The sequence below is a fragment of the Octodon degus genome, unplaced genomic scaffold (assembly GCF_000260255.1).
Source record: "Octodon degus isolate 3935 unplaced genomic scaffold, OctDeg1.0 scaffold00039, whole genome shotgun sequence".
In the NCBI taxonomy this organism is placed as follows: Eukaryota; Metazoa; Chordata; class Mammalia; order Rodentia; family Octodontidae; genus Octodon; species Octodon degus.
In genome coordinates this window covers 13,692,994-13,715,231 of record NW_004524615.1, presented here as the reverse complement: position 1 = coordinate 13,715,231, position 22,238 = coordinate 13,692,994, and the positions used below count along the sequence as shown (strand labels likewise).

General features: G+C 54.3%; 1 protein-coding gene across 4 annotated transcripts in view; it reads left to right on the top strand.

Annotated features, from left to right (window-relative positions):
- Positions 1 to 22,238, top strand: part of Farp1 (FERM, ARH/RhoGEF and pleckstrin domain protein 1) — a 273,522-nt gene that overhangs the window by 246,905 nt on the left and 4,379 nt on the right. For all 4 annotated transcript variants that reach the window (XM_023715164.1, XM_004631194.3, XM_023715162.1 and 1 more), the window contains 8 exons: positions 10,389 to 10,470; positions 14,361 to 14,598; positions 16,458 to 16,588; positions 18,693 to 18,761; positions 18,901 to 18,990; positions 19,464 to 19,546; positions 19,624 to 19,736; positions 20,011 to 20,177. In XM_023715164.1, coding sequence (XP_023570932.1) covers positions 10,389 to 10,470; positions 14,361 to 14,598; positions 16,458 to 16,588; positions 18,693 to 18,761; positions 18,901 to 18,990; positions 19,464 to 19,546; positions 19,624 to 19,736; positions 20,011 to 20,177 — 973 coding nt within the window. The remainder of the gene's footprint in view (positions 1 to 10,388; positions 10,471 to 14,360; positions 14,599 to 16,457; positions 16,589 to 18,692; positions 18,762 to 18,900; positions 18,991 to 19,463; positions 19,547 to 19,623; positions 19,737 to 20,010; positions 20,178 to 22,238) is intronic.

The window sequence follows — 22,238 nt, the reverse complement described above, 5'->3', positions numbered from 1 at the left end:
AGCCCCCAGAGGAATTCTTTTTTTTTTTTTTTTTTTGCAGAACCAGGGATTGAACTCAAACCCTCGTGCTTGCCAGAGATGCGTTTATTCTACTGAGCCATCTCCCCAGCCCCCTTTATCTCCCATAGAAAGGGGTAAAATTGACCACTTTTTAAAAAATAACCTTTTTGTTTTGAAAATAGTTTCATTTTTGGGACCGGGGAGATGTCTCAGTAGGATAAGTGCTTGACTGGCAAACACAAGGATCTGAGTTCAATCCCCGGTTCTGCCAAAAAAGAAAATAGTTTCATTTTCATTTTTGTGCAAACATATTTACAGTTCATAGTAATTGCATTCATTGTGGGGAGTAGGCACGTGTACGTAATACAGCTTAATTCCTTTGACATCCCCTCATTTTAGATTTAGAAGTTGCCAAGACGATAAAAGCTTCCTCCACCTTCAGCACCCCTCTCCACAGTGGGTAATATTTTATTCGCATGGCCACAGCAGGGCCATCAAAACTAAGACAGCAGCTCTGGGACGTTGCCAGGAACTAACCTTCCGCTTTGATTCCATGAGAGCATTTTCCGTTACAACACCACCATAGCTGGACAACTCTGAAGTTCACCCTGACAAGGAGTGGCCCCGCTGTGGCCCTACATGCAGCCACCACGGTTCCCCTTCCCACTTCTTCGCTCGGCCCCGCAGGTGCTTCCTTGGGCAGAGGGAAGTGCCAGGGCACAGCAAGTGTCAGGAAGCTTTCTGGACTAGTTAGCCCCAGTTTGGTAAACACACCTGCCCCGCTCCAGATGTCACCTTCTGGAGTGTCAACACACCTGAGCTCAGGCAGGAGCCCAAGGCCTCTTCTGTGCTGGCAAAGGCCAACTTACCCTGTTTCTTCAAAAACAAAGAAACCAGTTGGGTGAGTTCTGAAAACTGGATGAATACCTTTCCTTTTGAAAGCAAAGGACAGTTTGCTCAGTTGTTCAAACACATCAGAGAAAGCCATGCACACCCAGGCGTGGGTATTCCCTCACACTGCCCAATTCCAGTCCTGAGATGATGGGCAGATGTTGGGCACAGGCTGGCCAAACCCCCATCTGGAAGTAGATGAGGCCTGCTTTGGTCCAGAGAGCCCTGGTGCTTTCCCAGTGTGCAGAGCTTAGCTTGTGGGGACTGGAATGAGCCAGGGTCACACAGGTTTTCCAGAAGGATCTGTCTGATGAAGCCTGGGCCAGAGTCCTTGAAAAGCAAGGCAGAAGTCCAGACAGGGTGGCCAGATGGCCGGATGTCGAGATGGCATGGGGCAGCAGGGCATAATGGGACAAAAGGAAGGGGGGGTCACCTGGAGCTTTATGTGGGGACAACTGGGAGTGTGTCATGAATTCAAAGAGGAACTATTCCAGGATGGACAAGTTGTTCTGGCCCTAATCGTTTTGAGGCTTGGGTAAGAGTCCTCCAGCTCATTGGGAATGTGAGTCCTAGGCTGGGGAGAGACATCATGCCCAGAAATGTGGATTGGAAAACACTGCATGAGGAGAATCTTTAAGGAAGAGAAGGCTGAAGGGAAATGAGCCAAGGGCAAAAATCTTCTTGGCCAGGCCTTGGAGCAGCTCTCCTTGGGTCAGAGTAGACTAAGGCAGAGCAGGAGCCCCCAGAGGAATTCTTTTTTTTTTTTTTTGCAGAACCAGGGATTGAACTCAAACCCTCGTGCTTGCCAGAGATGCGTTTATTCTACTGAGCCATCTCCCTGGCCCACCCCAGAGGAAACAAGCAAGCAGATAAAATACCTTCTCATTATTTTACCTGGTCTTTGACGCTTCTAGTGTTGCATTAAAAAAAAAAAAAAAACCACCAGAGCATCTCAAAAAATAAACAGGACCATCACACAACCCAGCACTGCCGCTGCTGGGGTGCACCCTAAACAGTCTGAAGCTGTAGTCTCCCGATTTCCAAAAACCAGCCAGAAGTGGAGGCTACCCAGGTGGCCCTGGACACAGGAGTGGCTGTGACCCTTGCAATGGAACAGCATTCAAACTAGAAGGGAGGACGTTCTGATGCGGGCCATAAACCTAACAGGAATGGGCGGAAACAGTACAGCTTTGCATCTAGAGCCACCCAGAGTGGTCGGCCGTCCACAAGGACAAAAGGCTGAATGGTGCAGAGCTGCTGGGGAGGCACAGGGCTGCTGTGGAGTAATCCAGAATATCATTTTGTGGTAGATCCCCGACCTGTGTGCTTGGCTCGAGATTCTCCCAGATAGGCTGTTCAGCGAAGGTCCCTGGTCACATCCCATACCATAGTTCATTGACCCCGGTGCCACAAACACCTTGAGCATCAAATCAGAAGACAGTGCTGGGACATTCCGGGGGTCACATCCTACTCGCTCTCAGGCTTGTTTGTTGTGGAGACAGGGCCTTGCAATGTAATGCAGGCAGGTCTTGATCCGTGCGGTCTAGACTAGCCTCACAATCAGCGATCCTCCTGCCTCAGCCTCCTGAACGCTGATGTTGTAAGTGTCATGAATTCAATGCCCCCATTGTCCCAATGTCATGAATATTTAGGGAGCATGGCCCTAACAACAGCAAAACAATTGAACACACAAACCCAACCCACAGAAGATGGCAAACTGCTCCCTTAGTGGTACGATAACGCGCAGTCTGAACTGCACCGGGCCTCCTACCTGTGAAGCTGATTTAGCTCAATTCGGAAGCTCTGATGCTCTCTGTCCCCTTCCCCAAGTACCCGTGACAGTTGCTGGCCCAGAGCACTTGGCACCTTCTCTCCCTGGGAATAATCTGCATTGGGCTCACTGACATCCACTCAGCCAGGCTCTTGCGAAGGCGCATTCCTAGCATGGTTTTAATCCTTTTCTGCCTCATCTTCTTTGAAAAGATTGAGACCATTTACAAGTAGAAAACAGCCAAAAGATAAATAAAAGAGGCGAGCTGCAGTCACACTGTCCCAGACTCGGGCACCTGCAGCAGCGTAACAGTGATTTAAATTCATTTTGAAGGCACACCAGCCACAGGTCAGGCTGGCTTGCAGAGTGTGGCTGGGGCTCGGATGGGACGGCACACATAAGGCCACATCGGTCACCAGGCAGCGCTTTGTTGGGTAGTGTTAGTCCAGGGGACCCCCACTCCGTGTTGGCACACATCGGGCACCCAGAGCAGCTACAGTGCGTGCCTGGTGGCGCCTGGGTGCCAGCGGCATGGGGCGGCTCCAGTCACAGGCTGGACAGAGCTTTATGCTTAGGAAATCATGCTCGACGCAGCGTTGGTTGCATAAGATTACTAGGGAGGTACCGTTAGGGAGCCGTGACTGCGCGTGCTCTGTAGGTCCACGGCACCCGCTGGCACTCTTCCACGTGATCTTAAAATGTGCAACAGCAGCTGGGCCAGCTGCTAGAGGCTGAAGCAGGAAGATTGCAAGCATGAGGCCAGCCCGAGCAACCTAGCAAGACCCTGTCCCAGAGCTTTAAAAAAAAAAAAGAAAAGAATACACTAGGCAGCATCTCAGAGATGGAGAGCTTGCCTACTGTGCACGAGGCTCTGGTTTTAATCTCTAGCACCAGAAGAAAAAACAAACAAGAAAAAAAAAAAAAAACCCAAGATGGCAAATTGCTGCCTGTGAACATCTGCGCTGCTGCCCGTTTCTGTTAATGAGGTTTTACTGAAGTGAAGCCGTGCTCCCCCTTCTGCCTGTTACCCCCGGCCGCTTCTGGGCTGCGTCAGCATGTCCGAGTAGGGCGGCAGAGGCTGCCTGGCCAGAAAGCCTGAGTATGTAGTATCTCGCCCTTATGTAAAATATTGGCCAGTTCTTGTTTGAAAATGAACTTGCGCGAGTGAACCGTTATCCCTGTCCTATGATTAGGAAAATGAAGCAGAAGGCCCTGCTGTGGGCACCCCTAAGTGACAGAGGGAGGCCTTGCAGTTGCCTGGTGGACCCCAGGGCTTCTGCCTGGCACACTTTCCCCCAGGGGCTGAGGGAAAAGTCAAGGTCCCCTCCCTCGCGGGCCGGCAGCGGGAGGCCTGAGTGCCCCGCGCTGGCCCTGTGACTTAGCCTACAAAAGTATTTAAATCTCAAACCTAAGAAAGCAAGTTTGCATAATTTCTAATCTCATTTTAGGGCACACTGGGCACAGCGGGGAGGGCAATGTCAGGGGCGACATCTGTGGGATTTGGTCTTGCTCCTGCGCAACCTCAGAGCCTGCCTGTGCTCCCCCAGTGACTGCAGCAAGATCTACAGTAACAGCCAGACCTGGTGGCGCATGCCTGTGCTCCCAGCACTAGGGAAGCCGAGGCAGGAGGATTGCCGTGAGCTTGAGGCTGTGTCACACACACACTGCCTTCACTGATCCCCACAACAATGCCAGCTGCAGGTACAAAGGAGCAAGCTGAAGCACAGGGGACTTGGAACGGAGCTGCGTCCCCCTGACTGTGACTGAGAGCTACAGAGGTGCCAAGCCTCTCGCACCTAGTGCAAGGTCCCTTCCTGGTGGCACCAAGGGTGGCTTTCTGCCACACTCCTTCAGTGGGGGGAAGAGAAAGGTAGCTTGGAAGCTTTGCAGGCGCTGTTCCTGCCAGTGCACGTTGAGCGCTCCCGCCTCGCAGACGGTGCTCACGCCGCCCACAGGCCTTTATCAGAGCTCTATCAAGCGGATGCTGATGTTACTTATCTCCTCAGAGGAGAGGAAATGAGACTCAGGCTACATACCTTGGCAAAGGCCACACGGCGAGGCAGGACTGCCTTCAGCCCCAGAAGTGTTAAGCCTGGCATCTAGAGGGCGAGGCCTGCAGGAAGCAGCTCCGTTACTGTCCCTGTGTCACATGAGTACAAGTCCCTGGCTCCTCTGGTACTGTAGCCCAAAATGGGATCTAAGGCAGCATGCTCCACTCCTGCCAATGTGGACAGCGTCCACTGGGGACAGGGACAAGGACAAGCCACTCTCAGGCCATCAATGGGCAGCAGCTCTGCAGCCTGGAGGTGGGGCCTTCACACTGCAGCTTCAGCCCTGTCAGGTGGTCTCAGCATCAGACGGCCCCAAGTTCAAATCCCAGTGCAGCCCCGGCTCGGCCCTGTGTGGCGAGCGGGCAGGTTGCAGAAGCTTTCCGCCCCTGGCCCTCTCGATGTGCCCTAGCAGTGGAGCAGTTTCTGGGACACAGGGGCACCTGCTGTAGTCACCAAAGCCTGCCCGACACAGAGCCCCCTCCCTGCACATCCGGAGCCCTGCTGAGGGCAGAGCCGTTCCTTGAGGGCTGCTGTCCACTCACAGAAGGGCTGCCACGTTGTGCAAGTCTTCCCGTTCAGCAGTAAGCTGAAGGCGTGCTGTGAATCCTGACGAAGTTGTCTGGTGTCTTCCTCCCTGTATTCATCCGACAGCCTTTGCATCCCTGCGGCACCTCAGGGTGGTGTCTGTACAGCACCGCACCTCGTGTTTCCATAGCATCTTCTAAAGTATTCTCCTTTGTGTATTTGATACAGGGTCTTGCTATGCAGTTCAGATGCTTAGTGATCCTCCTGTGTCGGCCTCCCCAGCGAGGGATTGCCGTCATGCGCCACTATGCCCAACGCTAGGGCTGGCACGGCAGGCCCGGGGTTCCAGGGATTGAGCTTGGGTCCTTGCGCTTGCCAGGCAGGCACTTAACTGCTATTACCCCAAGCCTACTGTGTTCCTTTAAACTGTCTCATTGGACCGTCAGAAGCCTCTGAGGGCTCATCCTCATCTTCCTCCCTATGGAAAATGAGGCTCAGGGAGGGGCTATTCAGGCAAGGTCAGGCAGGAACTCCTCTACCCTTCTGTGGCACCTATAAAGCTAGGGGACGAGGGGCGGCCACGGCCTGTACTTTTGCCTTGGCTCTGTCCAGGACCCTCGGTCCAGTGGAACCTTCTGCCATGAAGGGAATGTTCCATGCTTGCCCGCCCTGTCCAGCAGGACAGCTGTATAAGCCACATGTGGTATCCTTGTTAGGGTTCTTTACAAAAACAGAACCAGTAGAAAACACACGTAGAACTCTAAGGAGATTTATTATGTAGGCTCCCAGGGCCAGAGGCAGGAGCGGCCACTGCGGCCACGTGTGTGCTGGAGAGCCGGCGAGTCTGCCAGGCAGGTGGGAGCCACGTAACAGGAGGGATCAAGGGTGCAGCACCAGGCCAAGACAAGGGCCTGGAGGCTCCCTGGAGAGCCGCCGTGTGCGTCTGCAGAGAAAGGCTGAAAAAACTGGAGATCAAAGTCTGAAGGCAACAGAGCGAGGGTTGTACCAGCTCTAGCAGACTGGATGGAGCCACTTCCTGCTTTCCCTTTTTATTCCACCCAGGCTATGAGCCTAGTGGTGGGCCAACAGCTGGGGCGGGTCTTCCTCAATTTGCTGACTTGTGCGTTAGTCATCCACAGCCAGTGCACAACTGTTCTTCACTAATCTGCAAGGTGTTGCTTAATCCAGTCTAGTCCACGTGTCCCAGGCAATGGTCACGTGTGGGGAGTGAGCACCTGAGACATGGCTAGCGGGAGTGAGGAACTGAGTTGTAAAACCATTTCATTTTAAGTAAAAGCAAACTTTAAGTGGCAGGGTGTGGCTACCGTATTTTACGGCACAGCTCCAGAGGCCCAAGGTAAAGGAATTGTGGAACAGAGTGAGGTGACAGGCGTGGGTTCCTGTTCCCATTGTGACATTTCATTGCTGCCCACCCACTGTCGCATCCCAGTTGTCAAAAGCAAGACTCGAGACTGCTCCCTGGGCCTTCCTGCCTCCCTGCAGCCAGGTCAGTGCTGTGCATGTCTCGCTTTTCTGAGAAGCGCAGCATGGGTACAGGAAGATAGCTAAAGCGGTGCCTGTGTTCATGGTGCATGAGGAGGGGCAGTCACACGTGCACTGGTGCACTTATTTCAAATGTCATCTTTTTGTAAAGGCAAGAAAGACTCCTTGAGCCCACTGACCTTCCGTGCACCCACGTGAGCACACTTTCCACCCCCTGATGAAGTTAGGGACAATCTCCTTCAGCAATATCAGTTTTTAAAGCGTGAGGGAAAACGCAGGTTCCCAAGCATAGCCAGGAGCTAGTTTTTCTTGAATTTTGTGCCTTTTTCAAGACCGTATAGCCCCTTGTGTTTTTTTCCTCTTTTTAAAAACTATTTTTATTAGTTGTCATATAATATCACAGATAAGGGGATGAGTGGGTGGCCATGTGGATTTGTCAGGCCACTCGAGAAGCCCCATGTGTGTCCCTGTGAGCTTTCATTGGAGAGGCCCGTCCTCAGGCCTGTCCTCAGGCCTGTCCCAGAGCAGCCCACATGCAGACCAGCATGAAGGGCTCAGCACTCATGCAAGAGGACAGAAGTCTCATTGTCACAAAGTCATCTGGGTGAATTTTGTGTTGACTGGTGTTGGGGGACAAAAACAAAAGGGCAAAGTGTTGGTCTGTCCTGGCTGGTTTGGTCACCTGCAAACTGTAGACCAGCTTTGTGGTTGTCAGTAACTAGGTCTCCTGTCACCCTGAGTGCTACTAGGGCGCTGGCTCTCAGTCCACCCTCCCAGGGAGCCCTGCTGTGGGCCAGGCGCACCCACTGCCAAAGGGTCGCCCCATATTCTTTTCACCCACTTACTTCCTCCTCAGTCAGCCTGCCAGTCAGGACTGAGAGGCTCACACTGTGTGAAGCAAAGTGAACATGGTCAGACTGGAAACTGCTGAAGGCTGTGGAGTGGCTCCTGGAGTAAGCCAGTCACATTGTATAGGTCAGAAGTCTCCCCGTAGATCCCCATGGCATTCCTGAGGGAAGCTGTCAAAGGAATTTGCATCTTCCTTCAGCCTGGTCATTGCCCAGACAGCAAATGGTGGCCCGCCTTCCCCAGCTCTGGGCCTGGCTTAAAAAAAAAAAAAAAAAAAAAAAAAAAAGGCCTAGTCTTCATTCAGAAATGCCAGGATTTGCTGATCTGTCGGGGGCAGACAGGGAAGTGTTGTTTCAGGGATCCCATGACTGTGTCCTGGGTTGGACCCCGCAGGACTGTTTGAGTGAGGTTGGGGACAGATGCTGGCCTGTCTGCAGACGCTTCCGGCCCAGGCTGGCCCTGAGCTGGCCCTTCTCAGCGTTCTCTTCAGGCGCCCCTTGCTGCTGTGTGCACGCTGCTCCCACTGTACTGCAGCAGCTAGCTCGTGGCCTCTGAGCGGAAGGCCTCCCTTCTCTGTCCTGTCCAGTGGTCAGCTGTGCAGCCCAAGAGCTGGCTCTGCCCCCAAATCAAGGGCAAGTGTCCCTCAGCCCCTCCATGACATGTGGCATTGAATAACACACAGTCCCTCTGCCTGGGCACTGGGTCGTCCTTTGAAGGGAAGATCAGCTTTGTTGGGGTGCAGAGGGCAGCAGGGAGGGGATTCATTGCTCAGAGCCAGCTCTGTACGTATCAATACATGGAAATAGGCTCAGGCTCAGCCAGAAGGCACAGTTGGTCCTCTCAAGGAGAGTCGCCCAGATGGTGGTCCCCACCTAGAGAAAAAGGTGACTGGAAAGAAGGGCTGTTTTATTTTTTGGCACCAGGGAACAAATTTGGGAACTTGTACTTGCCAGGTAGGCACTTGTGCCGCTGAGCCATCTCCCAGCAAGAAAGGCTTGTTTGAGTTAGAGTCTTGCTGTGTATTCCAGGGCGGCTGTGAATTCACTACATAGCCCAGGCTGCTTGGAACCTGCAGACATCTCCTGCCTCAGCCTCTGGAGTGCTGGCTTTACAGGTGTGCACGCCACACCTGCTAGAACACTTGTGTTAGAAAGGAGGAGAGCTGGTGGGGGCAGGCAGCCCTGGGCAGCAAGTGATGGAAGAATTCTAGGTGCAGAGGAGAGAATCGAACAGGCATCACGAAAGCCAGCGTGGTAATCCCTGTAATCCCAGCACTTAGGAGGCTTGGACTGGAGTATGTAACAAGATCCTGTCTCAACCCCCTGCCCCAAAGTTAAAAAAAAAAAAAAAAAAAAGGCACACTGGCACTCTATAGAATGCCCAGAAAGAGCAGGCATCCTCATGAGCCCCCTTTCCTCTCTGCTTCTGGGGGAGCCCCAATTACATTAAAGGTTCGGGCCTCAGCCCCCCTGTACTGAGCTCAGTGTTTGATGCCTCATTGGATGCAGTGGAATACAATTGGCCCTCTTGCCGAGTCCCATTTGTGAGGCCAGGGCAGAAGGAGGTCGCCGTTTGGAGGCAGAGGTGGGGAATGTGCTCCCCAGGGAAGTTGTCATGGTTGCTGGAGGCTGTTAGTGCCCACATCTGGGGGTCTAAACCATGGACCCCCACCTTTCACCACTGTTTGTATTGGGGTTCAACTCAGGGCCTTCACACTGAGATGTACCCATTGCCCTTGCAACTTTTTATTGTGAGACAAGGTCTCACTAAGGCACCGAATTGCCTGGCCTGGTCTTGAATTTATCATCCTCCTGCCTCAGCCTCCCAAGTTCTGGGATCACAGGCCTGCACTGCTGCCTGCTGCTGGTCTCCTTAGTTCACTGCTTTCTTGCACCTGGGCTTCTGGTGACCCTGAATGTCAGTGTGAAGACATTAGCCAGGCTTAGACTTGTTTGAATCTGGGGAATTCTTTTCTCAGCCTTGCGTGAATTAGCAGATGGGCATGGCCCACCGATGGTGGCTACGAACTGGAATCCAGACTGCCAGGGTGAGCGGACAGGCGCGCTGCCTCCTGTTCCCACACACTGGGCAAGGCAGTGTCTCTATGCCTCAGTTTCCCTAGCTCTAAAAGGGACATTTCTCATAAGGCTGCTTGAGGAGTAAATGGGTCAGGGCTGCTCATGTGCTTGGCACGCTGTCTGGGCACCGGAAGTAGCAAACACAGGCAGTGTTGTCGGTACCCAAGCCCTGAGCCCTCAGCGTCAGCGGAGCCCTGAACTGTAGGGGCAGAACATGCTCCCAGGTGCTCAGCCAGCTGCGCACAGCTCTGTCCCCTCTCTCCCACCCATCGCCTGCGCCCCACCCCGTCTTGTTGTCATTTGCTTGGTTTGAGGGCCGTGTCTCACTTCCCCAAGTGCCTGTGAGTACCCACCTGGTGCAGGATCCATTTCATAGCCGGTTACTGTGAGTGGTCTTCATGCCCCCCCACGATGCTAGAGTCACCCAAGTGCAGATGAAAGAAAATGAATGTAAGACCCAGCGGGGTGGCTGAGAAGCCGGTCCAGCAGGCCCAGCTGCTTCCAAGGGCGGTGGCATTCTTTGTCTGCAGCCACAGGGGGTAACGACCCCGCCTCCCTGCACTACAGACTAATCCCAGGTGACACAGGGGAGGCACCCAGGGAGGAGCTCAAGCAGCGCTGGGAGAGGAAGGGGTCCGGTGGGTGTTTCATGACCTACAGCCAGGCTGCGTGCTGCCGCTGTTTCCCTGGCTAACGGCTAACCCTGGCGTTTGCTCTCAGGGAAGGCCGCTCCAACGCCCACATCCGAGGAGATTACCAAAGAATTGGTGACGTCATGCTCAAGAACATCCAGGGCATGAAGGTGAGCTGGCGGGGTCGGGGCCGGGGGCCTGAGGTCTGGGGACAGGGAGGCTGACGCTGTGCGTGTCGCTGGAGCTACACCAGACGCCACCCAGCAAGAGGCTGCAGGTAATGGATTCCTCAGCCTTGCTAGATCATGTCACCTGGGGTGAGTGCTAAAGCCCTCTCAGAAAGCTCTTTTTTTTTTTTCTTCATTAGCTCTGCATTCCACCCAAAGCACAGGTATTTCTTCTGGATGAATCATTCCAACTTTTTAAAATGATGTTAGACACAACATTGGTTGGCTGCACGTTTCGTTTTAGTCAGCTGTTCTGCCTTCCTCTAAGCAGGACAAACTATTGCGTGCTGCGCTATATAGGAATTTCAGTAGATCTGTGACTTTAAATGAGTGTACAAGACAAATATACTTCAAACCACTCAGAGTATCTGCATGAAAACACACCCCAAAAAGGCAGTAAGGATTATACTAATACTCTACTAAAAGCCTCCTTCATCTCTTCTATCTGAAATTTTAACTTTTTCATTTTCATTGTAACTGCTTAGTAATGCCTCTAATATGGGTGTTTTTTAGTTCACCTCGTGCCTTTCATTTGGGTGTTTTCAAATTCACCTCGCTTATCTTCTGGCTGTCTCTCTATTTGCATTGTAAAGCAGTCTTCGTGCATCTCAGCTGTGCAGGGCCACAACTGCCCTGAGGAAGTAGTGACCCCTAGGAAGGCTGGTGGCCTGCAGCCACCATGGCAGCGCAGGCCAGCCTCAGCCCACCTGTCCACCTCCTGCGTCTTGGCGTCTTGGGGTTTTGGGTCAGCCCCAGCACCTTGCACAGGGCAGATGCTCTACCACTTAGCTGCATGCCCAGCCCCTGCTGTTTCTCTCAGTAGGTCAAAACAGGGCTGACCAGGCCTACTCATTCAGCTTCCCACCACATTCAGTGGCAGCAACGTGCTGCAAATGTGGGGCGACATCCTAGAGAAGCCGTGGAAAACATTTGAGAATCCTATGCAGAATAAGGAGAGCTGAGATCCTGCGCTGCAGCAGTCTTTTCAGTGTCACGTGCTGAGGGTGATAAATGAAGCTTGTGCATCAGTCACGTGCGTTATGCGTAACTGAAAATGAACCGTGTAGCCAGCCTTTGCAGCTCTCCACCGAGTTTCTGACATTGATTTTAATGTTTCAGAGCAGCTTTAGGTTTATAGAAAAATAAGCAGAAAGACGAGCCCCCATATTCATCCCTGCCCCACCCACACAGATTCCACTACCTTGAACGTTTTGCCCTGGGGTGGGCTCATTTGTTGAAATCGAGATCATTGACTGGAGTCTGCAGTTGGCTTGAGTCTTGGGGTCCTACACTGCATGGTTGTGGAGAATAGTCCCACTGCCCTCAGACCCCCAGCAGGTCAGCTGCTCACACCTGCCACACACACTCCCCATTTGCCATCCCGAGGATTTACCTTCCAAGGGGTCCTGTGTTTGGGATTCCCACAGATGGTGGTCTTGGTAGACTGGCTTCCTCTGCTGCTGCAGGGACAGTCCCTGGCCTCCCGCTGTGCACCGGCCCTCCTAGGGCTGTTTGCCAGGTACCCACCTCTGCTTTCCTATGGAGTGCTGACATCCGCCCTTCACTCTGCTAACCAGCAGGAAAATTCCCTAAAATTGCACCTGCCTTCTGTGCTGGTCCTGCCCCTCGGCCCTTGAGCTGGAGCAAGTGGCCGTCTGCTCTCAGCTGTGCTGGCATCTCAGCCCTGTGCCACTGCTGCTATGAGCTCTATGCAAGAGAAATAAAAATAGACTGGGGTGGGGGTGGCAGCCTTTGGAGAGACGAGCTGGTTTATTTTTGTTATTGTTGTATTAGTTGTTGGTTTTATAGAATGGCAAGCAGGGAGCAGCAGAAGGTTCTAGAGAGGAGCATGGCCTGTGTGGCATTGTCTTCAGTCTCCTGCCTGCCCCGTTGCTCACCCTACTTCGCAGGCACTAAGCAGGCCCTGCTACTGATGTCCTCTGCCTGTTTCTGACTGCACAGTGGAGCATGTTTACATCACAGTCGCTTGTGCATGTGTGCTGCCAACATATGTGGTCCCCCTTGGTGACTTGGCCAAGGCAGCTGGGCCTGGAACCCCTGCCCCAGAGCCGGACATGCCCAGATTGTGGTCTTCCCCCACACCGTGAATGTTCTTCTTAAACATCAGTCCAGATGCACAAGAGCACGGAGACCCAGCACAGGAAGGGGGCTCCAGGCTCCCCGCTGTCACCTGACGTCCGAGCCCCTGCTACCCCACTGTCCCCAGCTCCCACCCCACTCATGCCCTGAACACCAGGTTTCTCTTCCTGGCTCCTGGTTCCTCTGTGGGATGATAGGGCCACCCTCTAGTAGGCCACCTGGCCTCCACGTCCTTTTGTTCCTCAGTGGTCAGAGTGCAGTGCACCCTGCAGCCCCGGCCAGGACAGACTCTGATCTGGCCTCGGATAATCTTTCCAGATCTCTCCCACCTGCCATGCTCTCCTCTGCATTCCTGCCTTGGCTGGCTGCTCGCCTTGCTGCTTTTGCTCATTAATTCACGCAGGCAGGAATCACTGGGCACCTGCTACATATGCCAGGCCCTGAGGTTGTATGGCCGACGTCCTTGTTCAATGTCAAACAGGCTTGAGCTTGGTGGCATCTGCTTGTAACCCTGGCTACTCGGGGTACTGAGGCAGGAGGATCTCCTGAGCAATTTAGTGAGACCCTAAATCAGGAACAAGACAAGGATGTCCATTGTCACTTCTCCTTTTCAACATAGCTTTGGGAATTAGCCACAGCAAGTATACAAGAGAAATAAAAGGAATAGAGATAGGAAAGGAAAAGGATAAATTATCTTTCTTCACAGATGTCATGATATTCTACATAGAAGACCCCAAAAACTCCACCAGAAGGCTTCTAGATTTAGTAACCATAGCTGAATACAAAGTCAATACTCAAAAATCAGTGGCCTTCCTGTACACCAACACACTCACTGAGAAATTAGGGAAACTATATCTTTCACAATAGCATCCAAAAGAAGAAAAACATTTTAAAGGGCTGGGGTCAGGTCAGTGGTAGAGCACTTGTGTGGCTCGTGTGAGCCGCTGGAGTCCATCCTGAGCATAGCAAGAAGAGAGTACTGTAGTTGTGCACCAAGGACGGGGGCTCACGGTGCCTCCCTGGGCATGTCCCCACAACTCCTGGTGACTCTGTTTTGAAGTGGGAGACTGCGGGCGATGGGCACTAACAGGGGTAGCATAGGGCAGGAGGGTAGAGGGGTGGGCGTCAAGGAGCTGGCATGAACCCCAAGGGATGGGGGGTCCTCAGCAGGGCCCCTATTCCTGCGCATGTCCGGAGGTGTCCTTCCCTTCCTCTCCGCCCCACTGCTCCGGGGGGACACACTGCACTTTAATGCTCTGCCACCAGTGACAGTGCCGGGGCGCAGGACCGTCCTAATCCCCAGTTACCTCCTGAGGCATGGCAGCAGCCAGGCTCCTGGGCACTCCTCACTTTAGGAATGAACCGAGTGAGCAAAACAGGTGCATTTTGGGAACAACTTGATGTTTATTGAAGGCTCTGGTCACCGTGTCATGTTTAGAAGAAAAGCACAGCCCCCTCAAAAAGTGCCCCTCAGTTTTGCCAGTCTCACTGCCAAAAGACATTTATGCCTCCAGTGTCATTTCTATGGCTCATACATTTTATATGCACATGTCCACTTAACCACTAAGTATCTCAGTGGAGATTTTAAGTTCACGCACAGCACGTAACTGACGTGGTGAAAGGAGTGGTGGGAAAGCGCAAAGCATAAGGAAAGTGAATAAATGTAAGGTGAGGAGGGTGGCGGCGCCCCTCCCCCCAAGTCAGAGGGGCGACTGACGGCCCCTCCCCCCCAGCACCTGGCCACGCACCTGTGGAAGCACAGCGAGGCCCTGGAGGCGCTGGAGAACACCGTCAAGGGCTCGCGGCGGCTCGAGCACTTGTGCCGAGACTTCGAGCAGCAGAAGGTGTGCTACCTGCCGCTCAGCACCTTCCTCCTGCGCCCGCTGCACCGCCTCATGCACTACAAGCAGGTCTTGGAGCGGCTGTGCAAGCACCACCCGCCGAGCCACGCCGACTTCCGGGACTGCAGAGGTGAGCTCTGCCGCTGGGACAGCCTGTGGGCGCTGTGCCCTCCCCTCTTGCTCATCGAATGTGCCCTCCTATGGATGCTGCTGGTCACCCCATCCCCTTCGTTTGCTTTGCTTTCATCCCTCCTTGGAGCCCTGGTGGTGTAGAGCAGAGGGAGTAGTCATGCCCTGAGATTGGCACCGTTACCTCATTTTACAGATAAGGAAATTGAGGCCCAGAGGGGGAGGGGACCAGCAAGAGCCCCACAGACATGCTGTTCCCACGGAGCCCGAGTCGTCCCTGCCCCATGTTACCTGTGGTCTGCTGGAGTTTGAGCTCCCTGTCTTTGTCCCAAGCCCCTTGAAGGCTGGGGCTCCTTGCACTTCAGAGGTAGTTCTCAGATGGTGCATAGATTTGCCTGTCTGTCCTGTTGTGTGTAAAGGCCCATCTCTGACCCGAACATGAGCCTCCTGTTACTTAGGCCACTATGGCACCTTCTTCCACATACATCTTCTCCTACACCCTAAACCTGAGGGACCCCTGCCTGCCGCATGCTAACATCTAAGCTGAAGGCTTCCCGATCTTGTAAACCCCTCCAGACCTGACGTAAGAGCAAAAGGAAGCAAGGAAGGAGTTGAAGGAGGGTCATGATGACATCAGGCTCGCTCTAGAAAAATCACTGTCAGTACACAATACACAGGTGGCTTCTACAAATAGTTTAAAAGACAACCCAGTGCACTTGGCAAAGTATGTTAAGAGAGTGGAAGTTCAAGAAGTGGAACAGAAATGCCTCATGCCATGGTGTTTGCAGTGCTTGAAACGAGCCATGCTGTCTCTTGTCTGCATAGCCGGGTGCATGTTATTCCTGCTGCCTGGGGTCCCTGCCAGCACCCTGGCTGTCCAGCAAATTCCTCCTCATCCCATGAGCCTCGGCTAGTGCCTGACCCTTGAGTCTGAGCCAGCCTTGCCCATCTCATCCTACAGTCCGGCCGGATATGGGACAACTGAAGTCCCTTCCCAGCTGGGGAGACCCCATAGATGATCACCCATGGGCTGGGGTTCAGGTCTATGTGTGCCCCCCCCCCCAGCCACCCTCAGCCTTCTTGGCCATTGTGCAGTCTGTTTTTTGATACTCCCTGGTGGGAATAGTTTGTCCTGGACAATTAAATGGACAAAAGCATTCTGTGTGAAGCCAGGAAGCACTTAATTTTCACCCCAGGCAGAAAGCAAGAAAGCTAAAAAGTATTCTTCCAAAACTAGGGTGCAGAAAGGAGGGACATGGTGTTCTGAAGACTGAGGGCCCAGCAGCTTTTGTTGTTTTTCCTTTGCTCAGATCCTGGGGGTTTGTGTGCCACCCTAATTGGTACTAACTGGCATTCACCAGCTCCCTCTGCACACTGCATGCCTACCAGTGTAGGGCAGATGTTGCCTGCATTGGAAAATTTCTGGTAAACAGCATGAGTTTCAGAGAAGGAAGAACAGGGGTGCATTGGAACACTAGGGACCCCGGAGTGTCCTGGTAGCAGTTGGATTCACAGATCCACGCAGACTCTGCCACAGCCTTTTCTGCCACCTCTTTACTGTCCCTGTGCCCAGCCTGTTCCAGGGAAGAAGGCAGGGAGAGAAATCCCTGTTGGGACAAAAATCAGGGCACCATTATTTACTGGATGCCCATGAGTCACTGATTTGGGGACTACAGGGAAGCACATGGCTATGCTGGCGTCATCTCCACAGCAGACCAAAGTGAATCAGATCAGTACACCAGGCGAGCTGCTGTTTATTATGGGACGACAGAAGGGTCTTCCCTGGAGGGAACCGTGGGGAGAGGGCCTGCAGGCCGTGGGGACTGCCACCACCCCACTGCACTCCTGTTTACCCTGCAGCCGCGTTGGCAGAGATCACAGAGATGGTGGCACAGCTGCATGGCACGATGATCAAGATGGAGAACTGCCAGAAGCTGCACGAGCTCAAGAAGGACCTCATTGGCATCGACAATCTCGTGACTCCTGGAAGGGTAAGAACGGGTTGGATAGAAAAGCAGAATGGACATAATTGTGAAAGCAAACCGTTGTGCCTGTGGACTCCCAAGAGAAAGAATCCTCCTGCCACCCAGGAGGCCCCTAGGGAAACAGGACAAAGCAATGCAACAGATGAGGGAGAGGAAGGAGAGCAACCCTCGGGCCTCTTACGCCTCTTACGCCATCCCTACTCCTTACTGATTTATTTGCTGTTCCCGTATTACATCCTGGGAGGACTTAAAATGGCATAGCTTAAACAGTTCTGATAAAGGAAAATGGAAGAAACATGATGAAATGGTGACATGAAAGCTGGGCATGATGACACCTGTCATCCCAGCCCTCTGGAGGGTAAGGACAGTAAGATCACAAGTTGGGAGTCCAGCCTGAGCAATTTTGCTCCTATCTCACAAGAAGGCTGAGGATGTATAGTTCAGTGTGAAGTCCTGAATTCATCCCAGTGACAGACACACACACACATACGTAATATAACACCAGAGAAGCAGTGCATGAAAGTATGAAAAATAATTTAAAGATGCAGTATTTTATGCATAACAATTTTAATCCCAAATCAAAATAATCTCAAACAGTTGAGGGAGAGGTGCACGCTACACTGTTACCCTTTGACTCCCTAGCACCTTGGAACGGCCGGGGCTTCTACCCTAGCACAGCAGGGACACAGCAGGAGCAAAAGCTGCTGCCTTTCGCTTCCCTTCCAGGGCACCCCAATGGTCAACCCAAGGCTCTGTGTGCTGTCCAGGTGCTCTGTGGGGTCTCTGTCCTGAGCTGTCCTATTCCAAGCCCTGCCCCACCGAGGCTCTGCTGAGACACAGCTGCTGGGCTACTGGGAGCCTGCTGTATGGTGGAGCCGAGGACCCAGGGGTTGGGAGCCTGTTAGCGTCATAGAACACCCAGCTGCCGCGGAAACTTTCCACCCAGGCTCTTGGGGCCTGCACGCTGGGTATTTCTATCTGTAGCAGACTGAAAAGCACTGCAAGAGACTGGAGTGAATGTGGGGAGTAACATGCTGGGATGGCTTCAGCTCTGCTGGTGGGGCCTGAGGGGCCGGTGTCACTTTCTCTAAGCCCAGAACGTTTGTGTAGAATTTATTTGGAGGAAATGCTTTCTCTGTGTGATGCAAAGATCGTAGTAGGCAACCGTGGGTTCCTCTCTTGGAGATCAATCAGCAGGATGAAGGAAGATTCTGCGAAACGCCACAGCCTATGTCATCTTCCTTACAGAAGGGTCATGTTATTGTGACATCACCCTGCGCCAGGCAGGCGACCTAAGCCTCTGTCACCCCAGGCTGTCTTGGTGCTCCTGAACTTCAGGCTCACATTATGAGCCAAGATGAACCTGGAGCATGTTAGACACTCACCTGGGACTCAGGAAAAGGGGTCATCACAGACGATGGTGAAGCTGGAGGTGGGGAGCTGCCTCACCAGGCGAGACCCCTGCCCTCACTGTTCCAAACAGGAGGTGGCAGTGGCCCTCCAAGCGAGCCCCCCTGGAACTGGGGGGTAGCTGCACAACACCGTGAGTGTGCTGACAGCCATGAGCAGTATATTCAACTCCAATTTCAAAGGGACAGTTAGCTGGAAGTGCTGGCACCTACCGTTAGGCCCACCCAGCACACTGAGGCAGGAGGATCACTCGAGCCCCGGAGTTCAGGCATAAGCAACATAAGATGCTGCCCTCTCCTCCCAAAAGGGGAAGAGTTGCTCATGACATGTGGATTGTCCAGCATTTGGAGTCCAAGGAAAATGTGGCTTGGGATGCGAGTTTTCTACACTCATCTGCATCTACTCTCTCTGCAGCATGCCATCCTCTGGGGGTGCCCTGGCTGGCGCTGTGGGTGGGGCAGTTTTGACCCCTGGGAGTGGGCGTACCGTCCTCACCAAGGGCCAAGTATACCCTGGAATCCCCTCACAGGAGCAGGCCAACGTCCTGCTCACCCGAGTCTCAGTTTCCCCTTGTCCGCGGAGCTCCTGGGAAGGCAGATGATGCCTGTTGCATGGGCTGCAGTGAGCACACGACAGTCACTAAGGCCGTCGGTAGGAGGCGCTGTGGGCACTCAGTAAACTGGCCTCTGTTCGCCCGCAGGAGTTCATCCGCCTGGGCAGCCTCAGCAAGCTCTCGGGGAAGGGGCTCCAGCAGCGCATGTTCTTCCTGGTAAGTAGCCAGCTGCTGCGCTCCCAGGAGCCTGGGGGACCTGGCTGGCCCAGGCTGAGGATAGCCCAGGCGCTCGGGTACAGTGAGAGATTGGGAGCACGCATTAATCTCACCCACCCCGCTTCTGCTTGTCCTGTAGTTCAACGACGTCCTGCTGTACACCAGCCGGGGGCTGACGGCCTCCAATCAGTTCAAAGTGCACGGGCAGCTCCCGCTCTACGGCATGACGGTGAGTGGGCTGAGACCGGGCAGGAAGCGTGCGGGACAGGCATCATCGTGGGGGAGAGTGCTGACCTCCCGCCCTCCTGGCCCTCCCGCAGAGAACTGGCCTCCCAAGGCGCTCCTGCCGGGCCCATGGGGATGACAGGGACGCCACGCGTAGGTCTTTGTAGAATTAAGGCGGAAACGTGACCTACACGGAGCGGTGTCACCCTGCCTCTGGTGCTGGTCGCAGCAGCCCAGAGGACGGTACACGGAATGGATTCCACGCTGCATCTGGGGAGGCAGGATGATGGCCCTGGTTGATGCCAAGCTCAGGGTCCAGAGTGAAGTTGTAGGCTGTACTTCCGCTCAGCCTTTCCAGCTTCCACATTGCCACTGGCAGTCCCTAGCATCTCTAGTCTCACTGTTGTTTTGGGCTCTTACAGTGACCCAGGTGTCATGCCACCACACCCCAGTAACATGCTGTGCTCTTGTCCCCAGATCCAGGAGAGCGAGGATGAGTGGGGCGTCCCCCACTGCCTGACCCTGCGGGGCCAGCGCCAGTCCATTGTCGTGGCTGCCAGGTAACTACAGGACCAGCTCTTAGCTGTTAGCTTGGGCCCCGCCAGGTCTGGAAGCTGACGCCCGTGTCTGTCTCCAGCTCCCAGGCTGAGATGGAGAAGTGGGTGGAAGACATAAGGATGGCCATCGACCTGGCTGAGAAGAGCAGCAGCCCCACAGCAGAGGTCCTCGCCAGCAGCCCCCCTGACAGCAGTGAGTGGCCCACCCATGGCAGGGGGCCACCCAGGGGCCTCACCCAGGGTGTGGGTGGCATCTTACTGCGTTTAAAATCTCTTCGTGAGTAGGCTAGGCCTCTTATGCACAGTCTACATTTAAGACTGCAAAGCAGTTCAATACTGGGTTCTGGTGCCCATACAGGAAAGCTTTCTGGCACTAAGAAGTTTGAGGCAGGAGGATCTCTTTAAATAGAAAAGGTTTTTCTTCTTGCTGCAGAGAGATATTAGAGTTCCCTCTTCTCACCTCCCAGAGTCTCCTGATGAAGCCACAGCAGCCGACCAGGAATCGGAGGATGACCTGAGCGCCTCCCGCACCTCCCTGGAGCGCCAGACCCCGCACCGCGGCAACACGATGGTGCACGTGTGCTGGCACCGCAGCACCAGCGTCTCTATGGTGGACTTCAGCATTGCCGTGGAGGTACCCGAGGGGCTCGGGAGGCAGCAGTGATCGGCTCTGCCCTCGAGCCTGCCAGTGCAGTCCATGCAGAGCTTTGGCCCCTATGGCCTGGGCGCCCCCACAGGTGTAAGGGGTCGTTGTCACCCTATTAATACAAGACAGCCTGGAAGGGACACTGCCCTCTTTAGTCCCTGTGGTCCTCCACTTCTGGTTGGAGTCAGGTGTAAGAGCTCAGAGGTCACTTCCAGAGGGCAGTCCAGAAACTCACCAAGAGCTTAGGCAGGGCTGGCACACCTCCAGGCCCTCAGAGAGCCAGTCCCCAGGTCCCCAGTGTGGCCCAGACATTCTCTAAAGTGTCGAGCCTCTCCCAGAGAGACCCCTACCAGGGAACCAGGTAGCCACTGGTTGGACACACAGGAGTGTGCGTCAGACCAGGAAGGTCTGGGAGCCTTTTACAGTCGGGATCTTGGGGGTAGCACATCCTCAGCCTTGGGGGAGGAGTCCCAGAGGCCACATGCAGCATCCCGTCCTGTGTGCCTGCTGCAAACTGGCCCTGGCTCTCCCCTTTCTTCCCAGCCTGCCCCTCGCCAAGTTCCCCTCACCCAGGTCATTCCCTGGGCTGTGCGGGGACCTGGTTGCATCCTGGGGCTACCTCTGAGAGGCAGGGAAGCGCTGCCTGTCTGCTGGCTCACTGTAGCCTCTCAGCACTTAGCAGACCCAGCCTGTGGGTGGCAGTGTCTTGTTGGGAGGCCTTTGTAGCCCTGTTTCTGTTGACAGGCGACAGGTCACCTTCAGGGCAGGGTTCTGCTGGGGGTCCCAAACCTCTTCCAGTCCCTGGAGGCCCGGGCCATTTTAGTATGCAGTAGACCCTGCAGTCAGGGCCCCAGCAACCTTGGGGTAGCGGTCTGCACGCCTGCACTCCCCTTGCCTTCCCAGTGGGATGAGGCCCCCGGCCATGGCCATCCTGTGCCCAGCACACACGGAATGGTCATCTGAAATGTCTTCCTGTTGCCTCGGCCTGCACAGCCTCATCTGGGAGCACTTGGGAGCCACAGATGGGTTGGGGAGGGAAGGACACAGGTTCCAGACTTGTGCAGTCAGCTGGTCTGTCGCCTTCATGCATCCCTTTCTTGCCAGAAAGCTCCTTCCCAGGCACAGTGCCAGAGGGTATCCAAGGGGTACCGCTCCATGTGCCACGTGTGATGCTCACTGGCCAGCACTGAGCCCCCAGCCCCGAGAGGACAGAGGGGGCGGCTCTGCTTCCTCCTGACTTAATGGCATTTCCTGTCCTGTGCCCACTGTCCCCGTCTATCTCCTGAATGACTTGTACCTGGAAATGGGGGGGGGGGGTATCTGGAGAAGGTACACAGGGCCACAACAGCTCCACAGGCTGGGGACTCCAGGCCAGCGCAGTGCACCACCAAGGGCCTCGGTCGGCTGCAGAATGAGGTGGGAGGAAAGCTCCAGCCAAGCCTGGGCAGCCTGTGGCGGCTTGATGACCCAGGAACCGGCCTAGGACAGAGTGCTCCTGTGCCACTCTAACATGGGCTCCCATTGGCTCTTGGTGATACCAACCCCTGCTGGAAGCCCAGAGCCTTGCAGGGCTCCTCCCTTGCTGCCAGCGGTAGATTGGGGAGGGGGCGCATACTGGCCTCCCTCTCCAGCCGGCAGCAGGGCCCTCCAGGTCAGCAGGCTGCAGATGCGGCCTCTACACCCTCTCTTCAGGTACAGCGTCCTTCTGCCTCCTCCCAGCCAGGAAGACATAAACATCTAAGTTTAGAGTTAACTCCCAACCAGGGGCCTTTGCTCATGGGTATTATGGGGTGGCTAATGCCTTTACCCTTTTTGGCTTGAGACAGGGTCTCGCTATGTAGTGCAGGCTGGCCTTGAATGTGCTTACATAGACCAGGCTGGCCTCAAACTCATGGCAACCCTCTTGCCACAGCCTCCTGCATGCCAGGGTTACACACGAGCACGTCAGCCGGCCCAATTTAATAACTACTTTTGGGGGAGCAGCTGCATGGCTTTAATCACCTCTGTAAGCCACAAGGCAGTCACCACCATCCCTTCCCACCTCTTTAG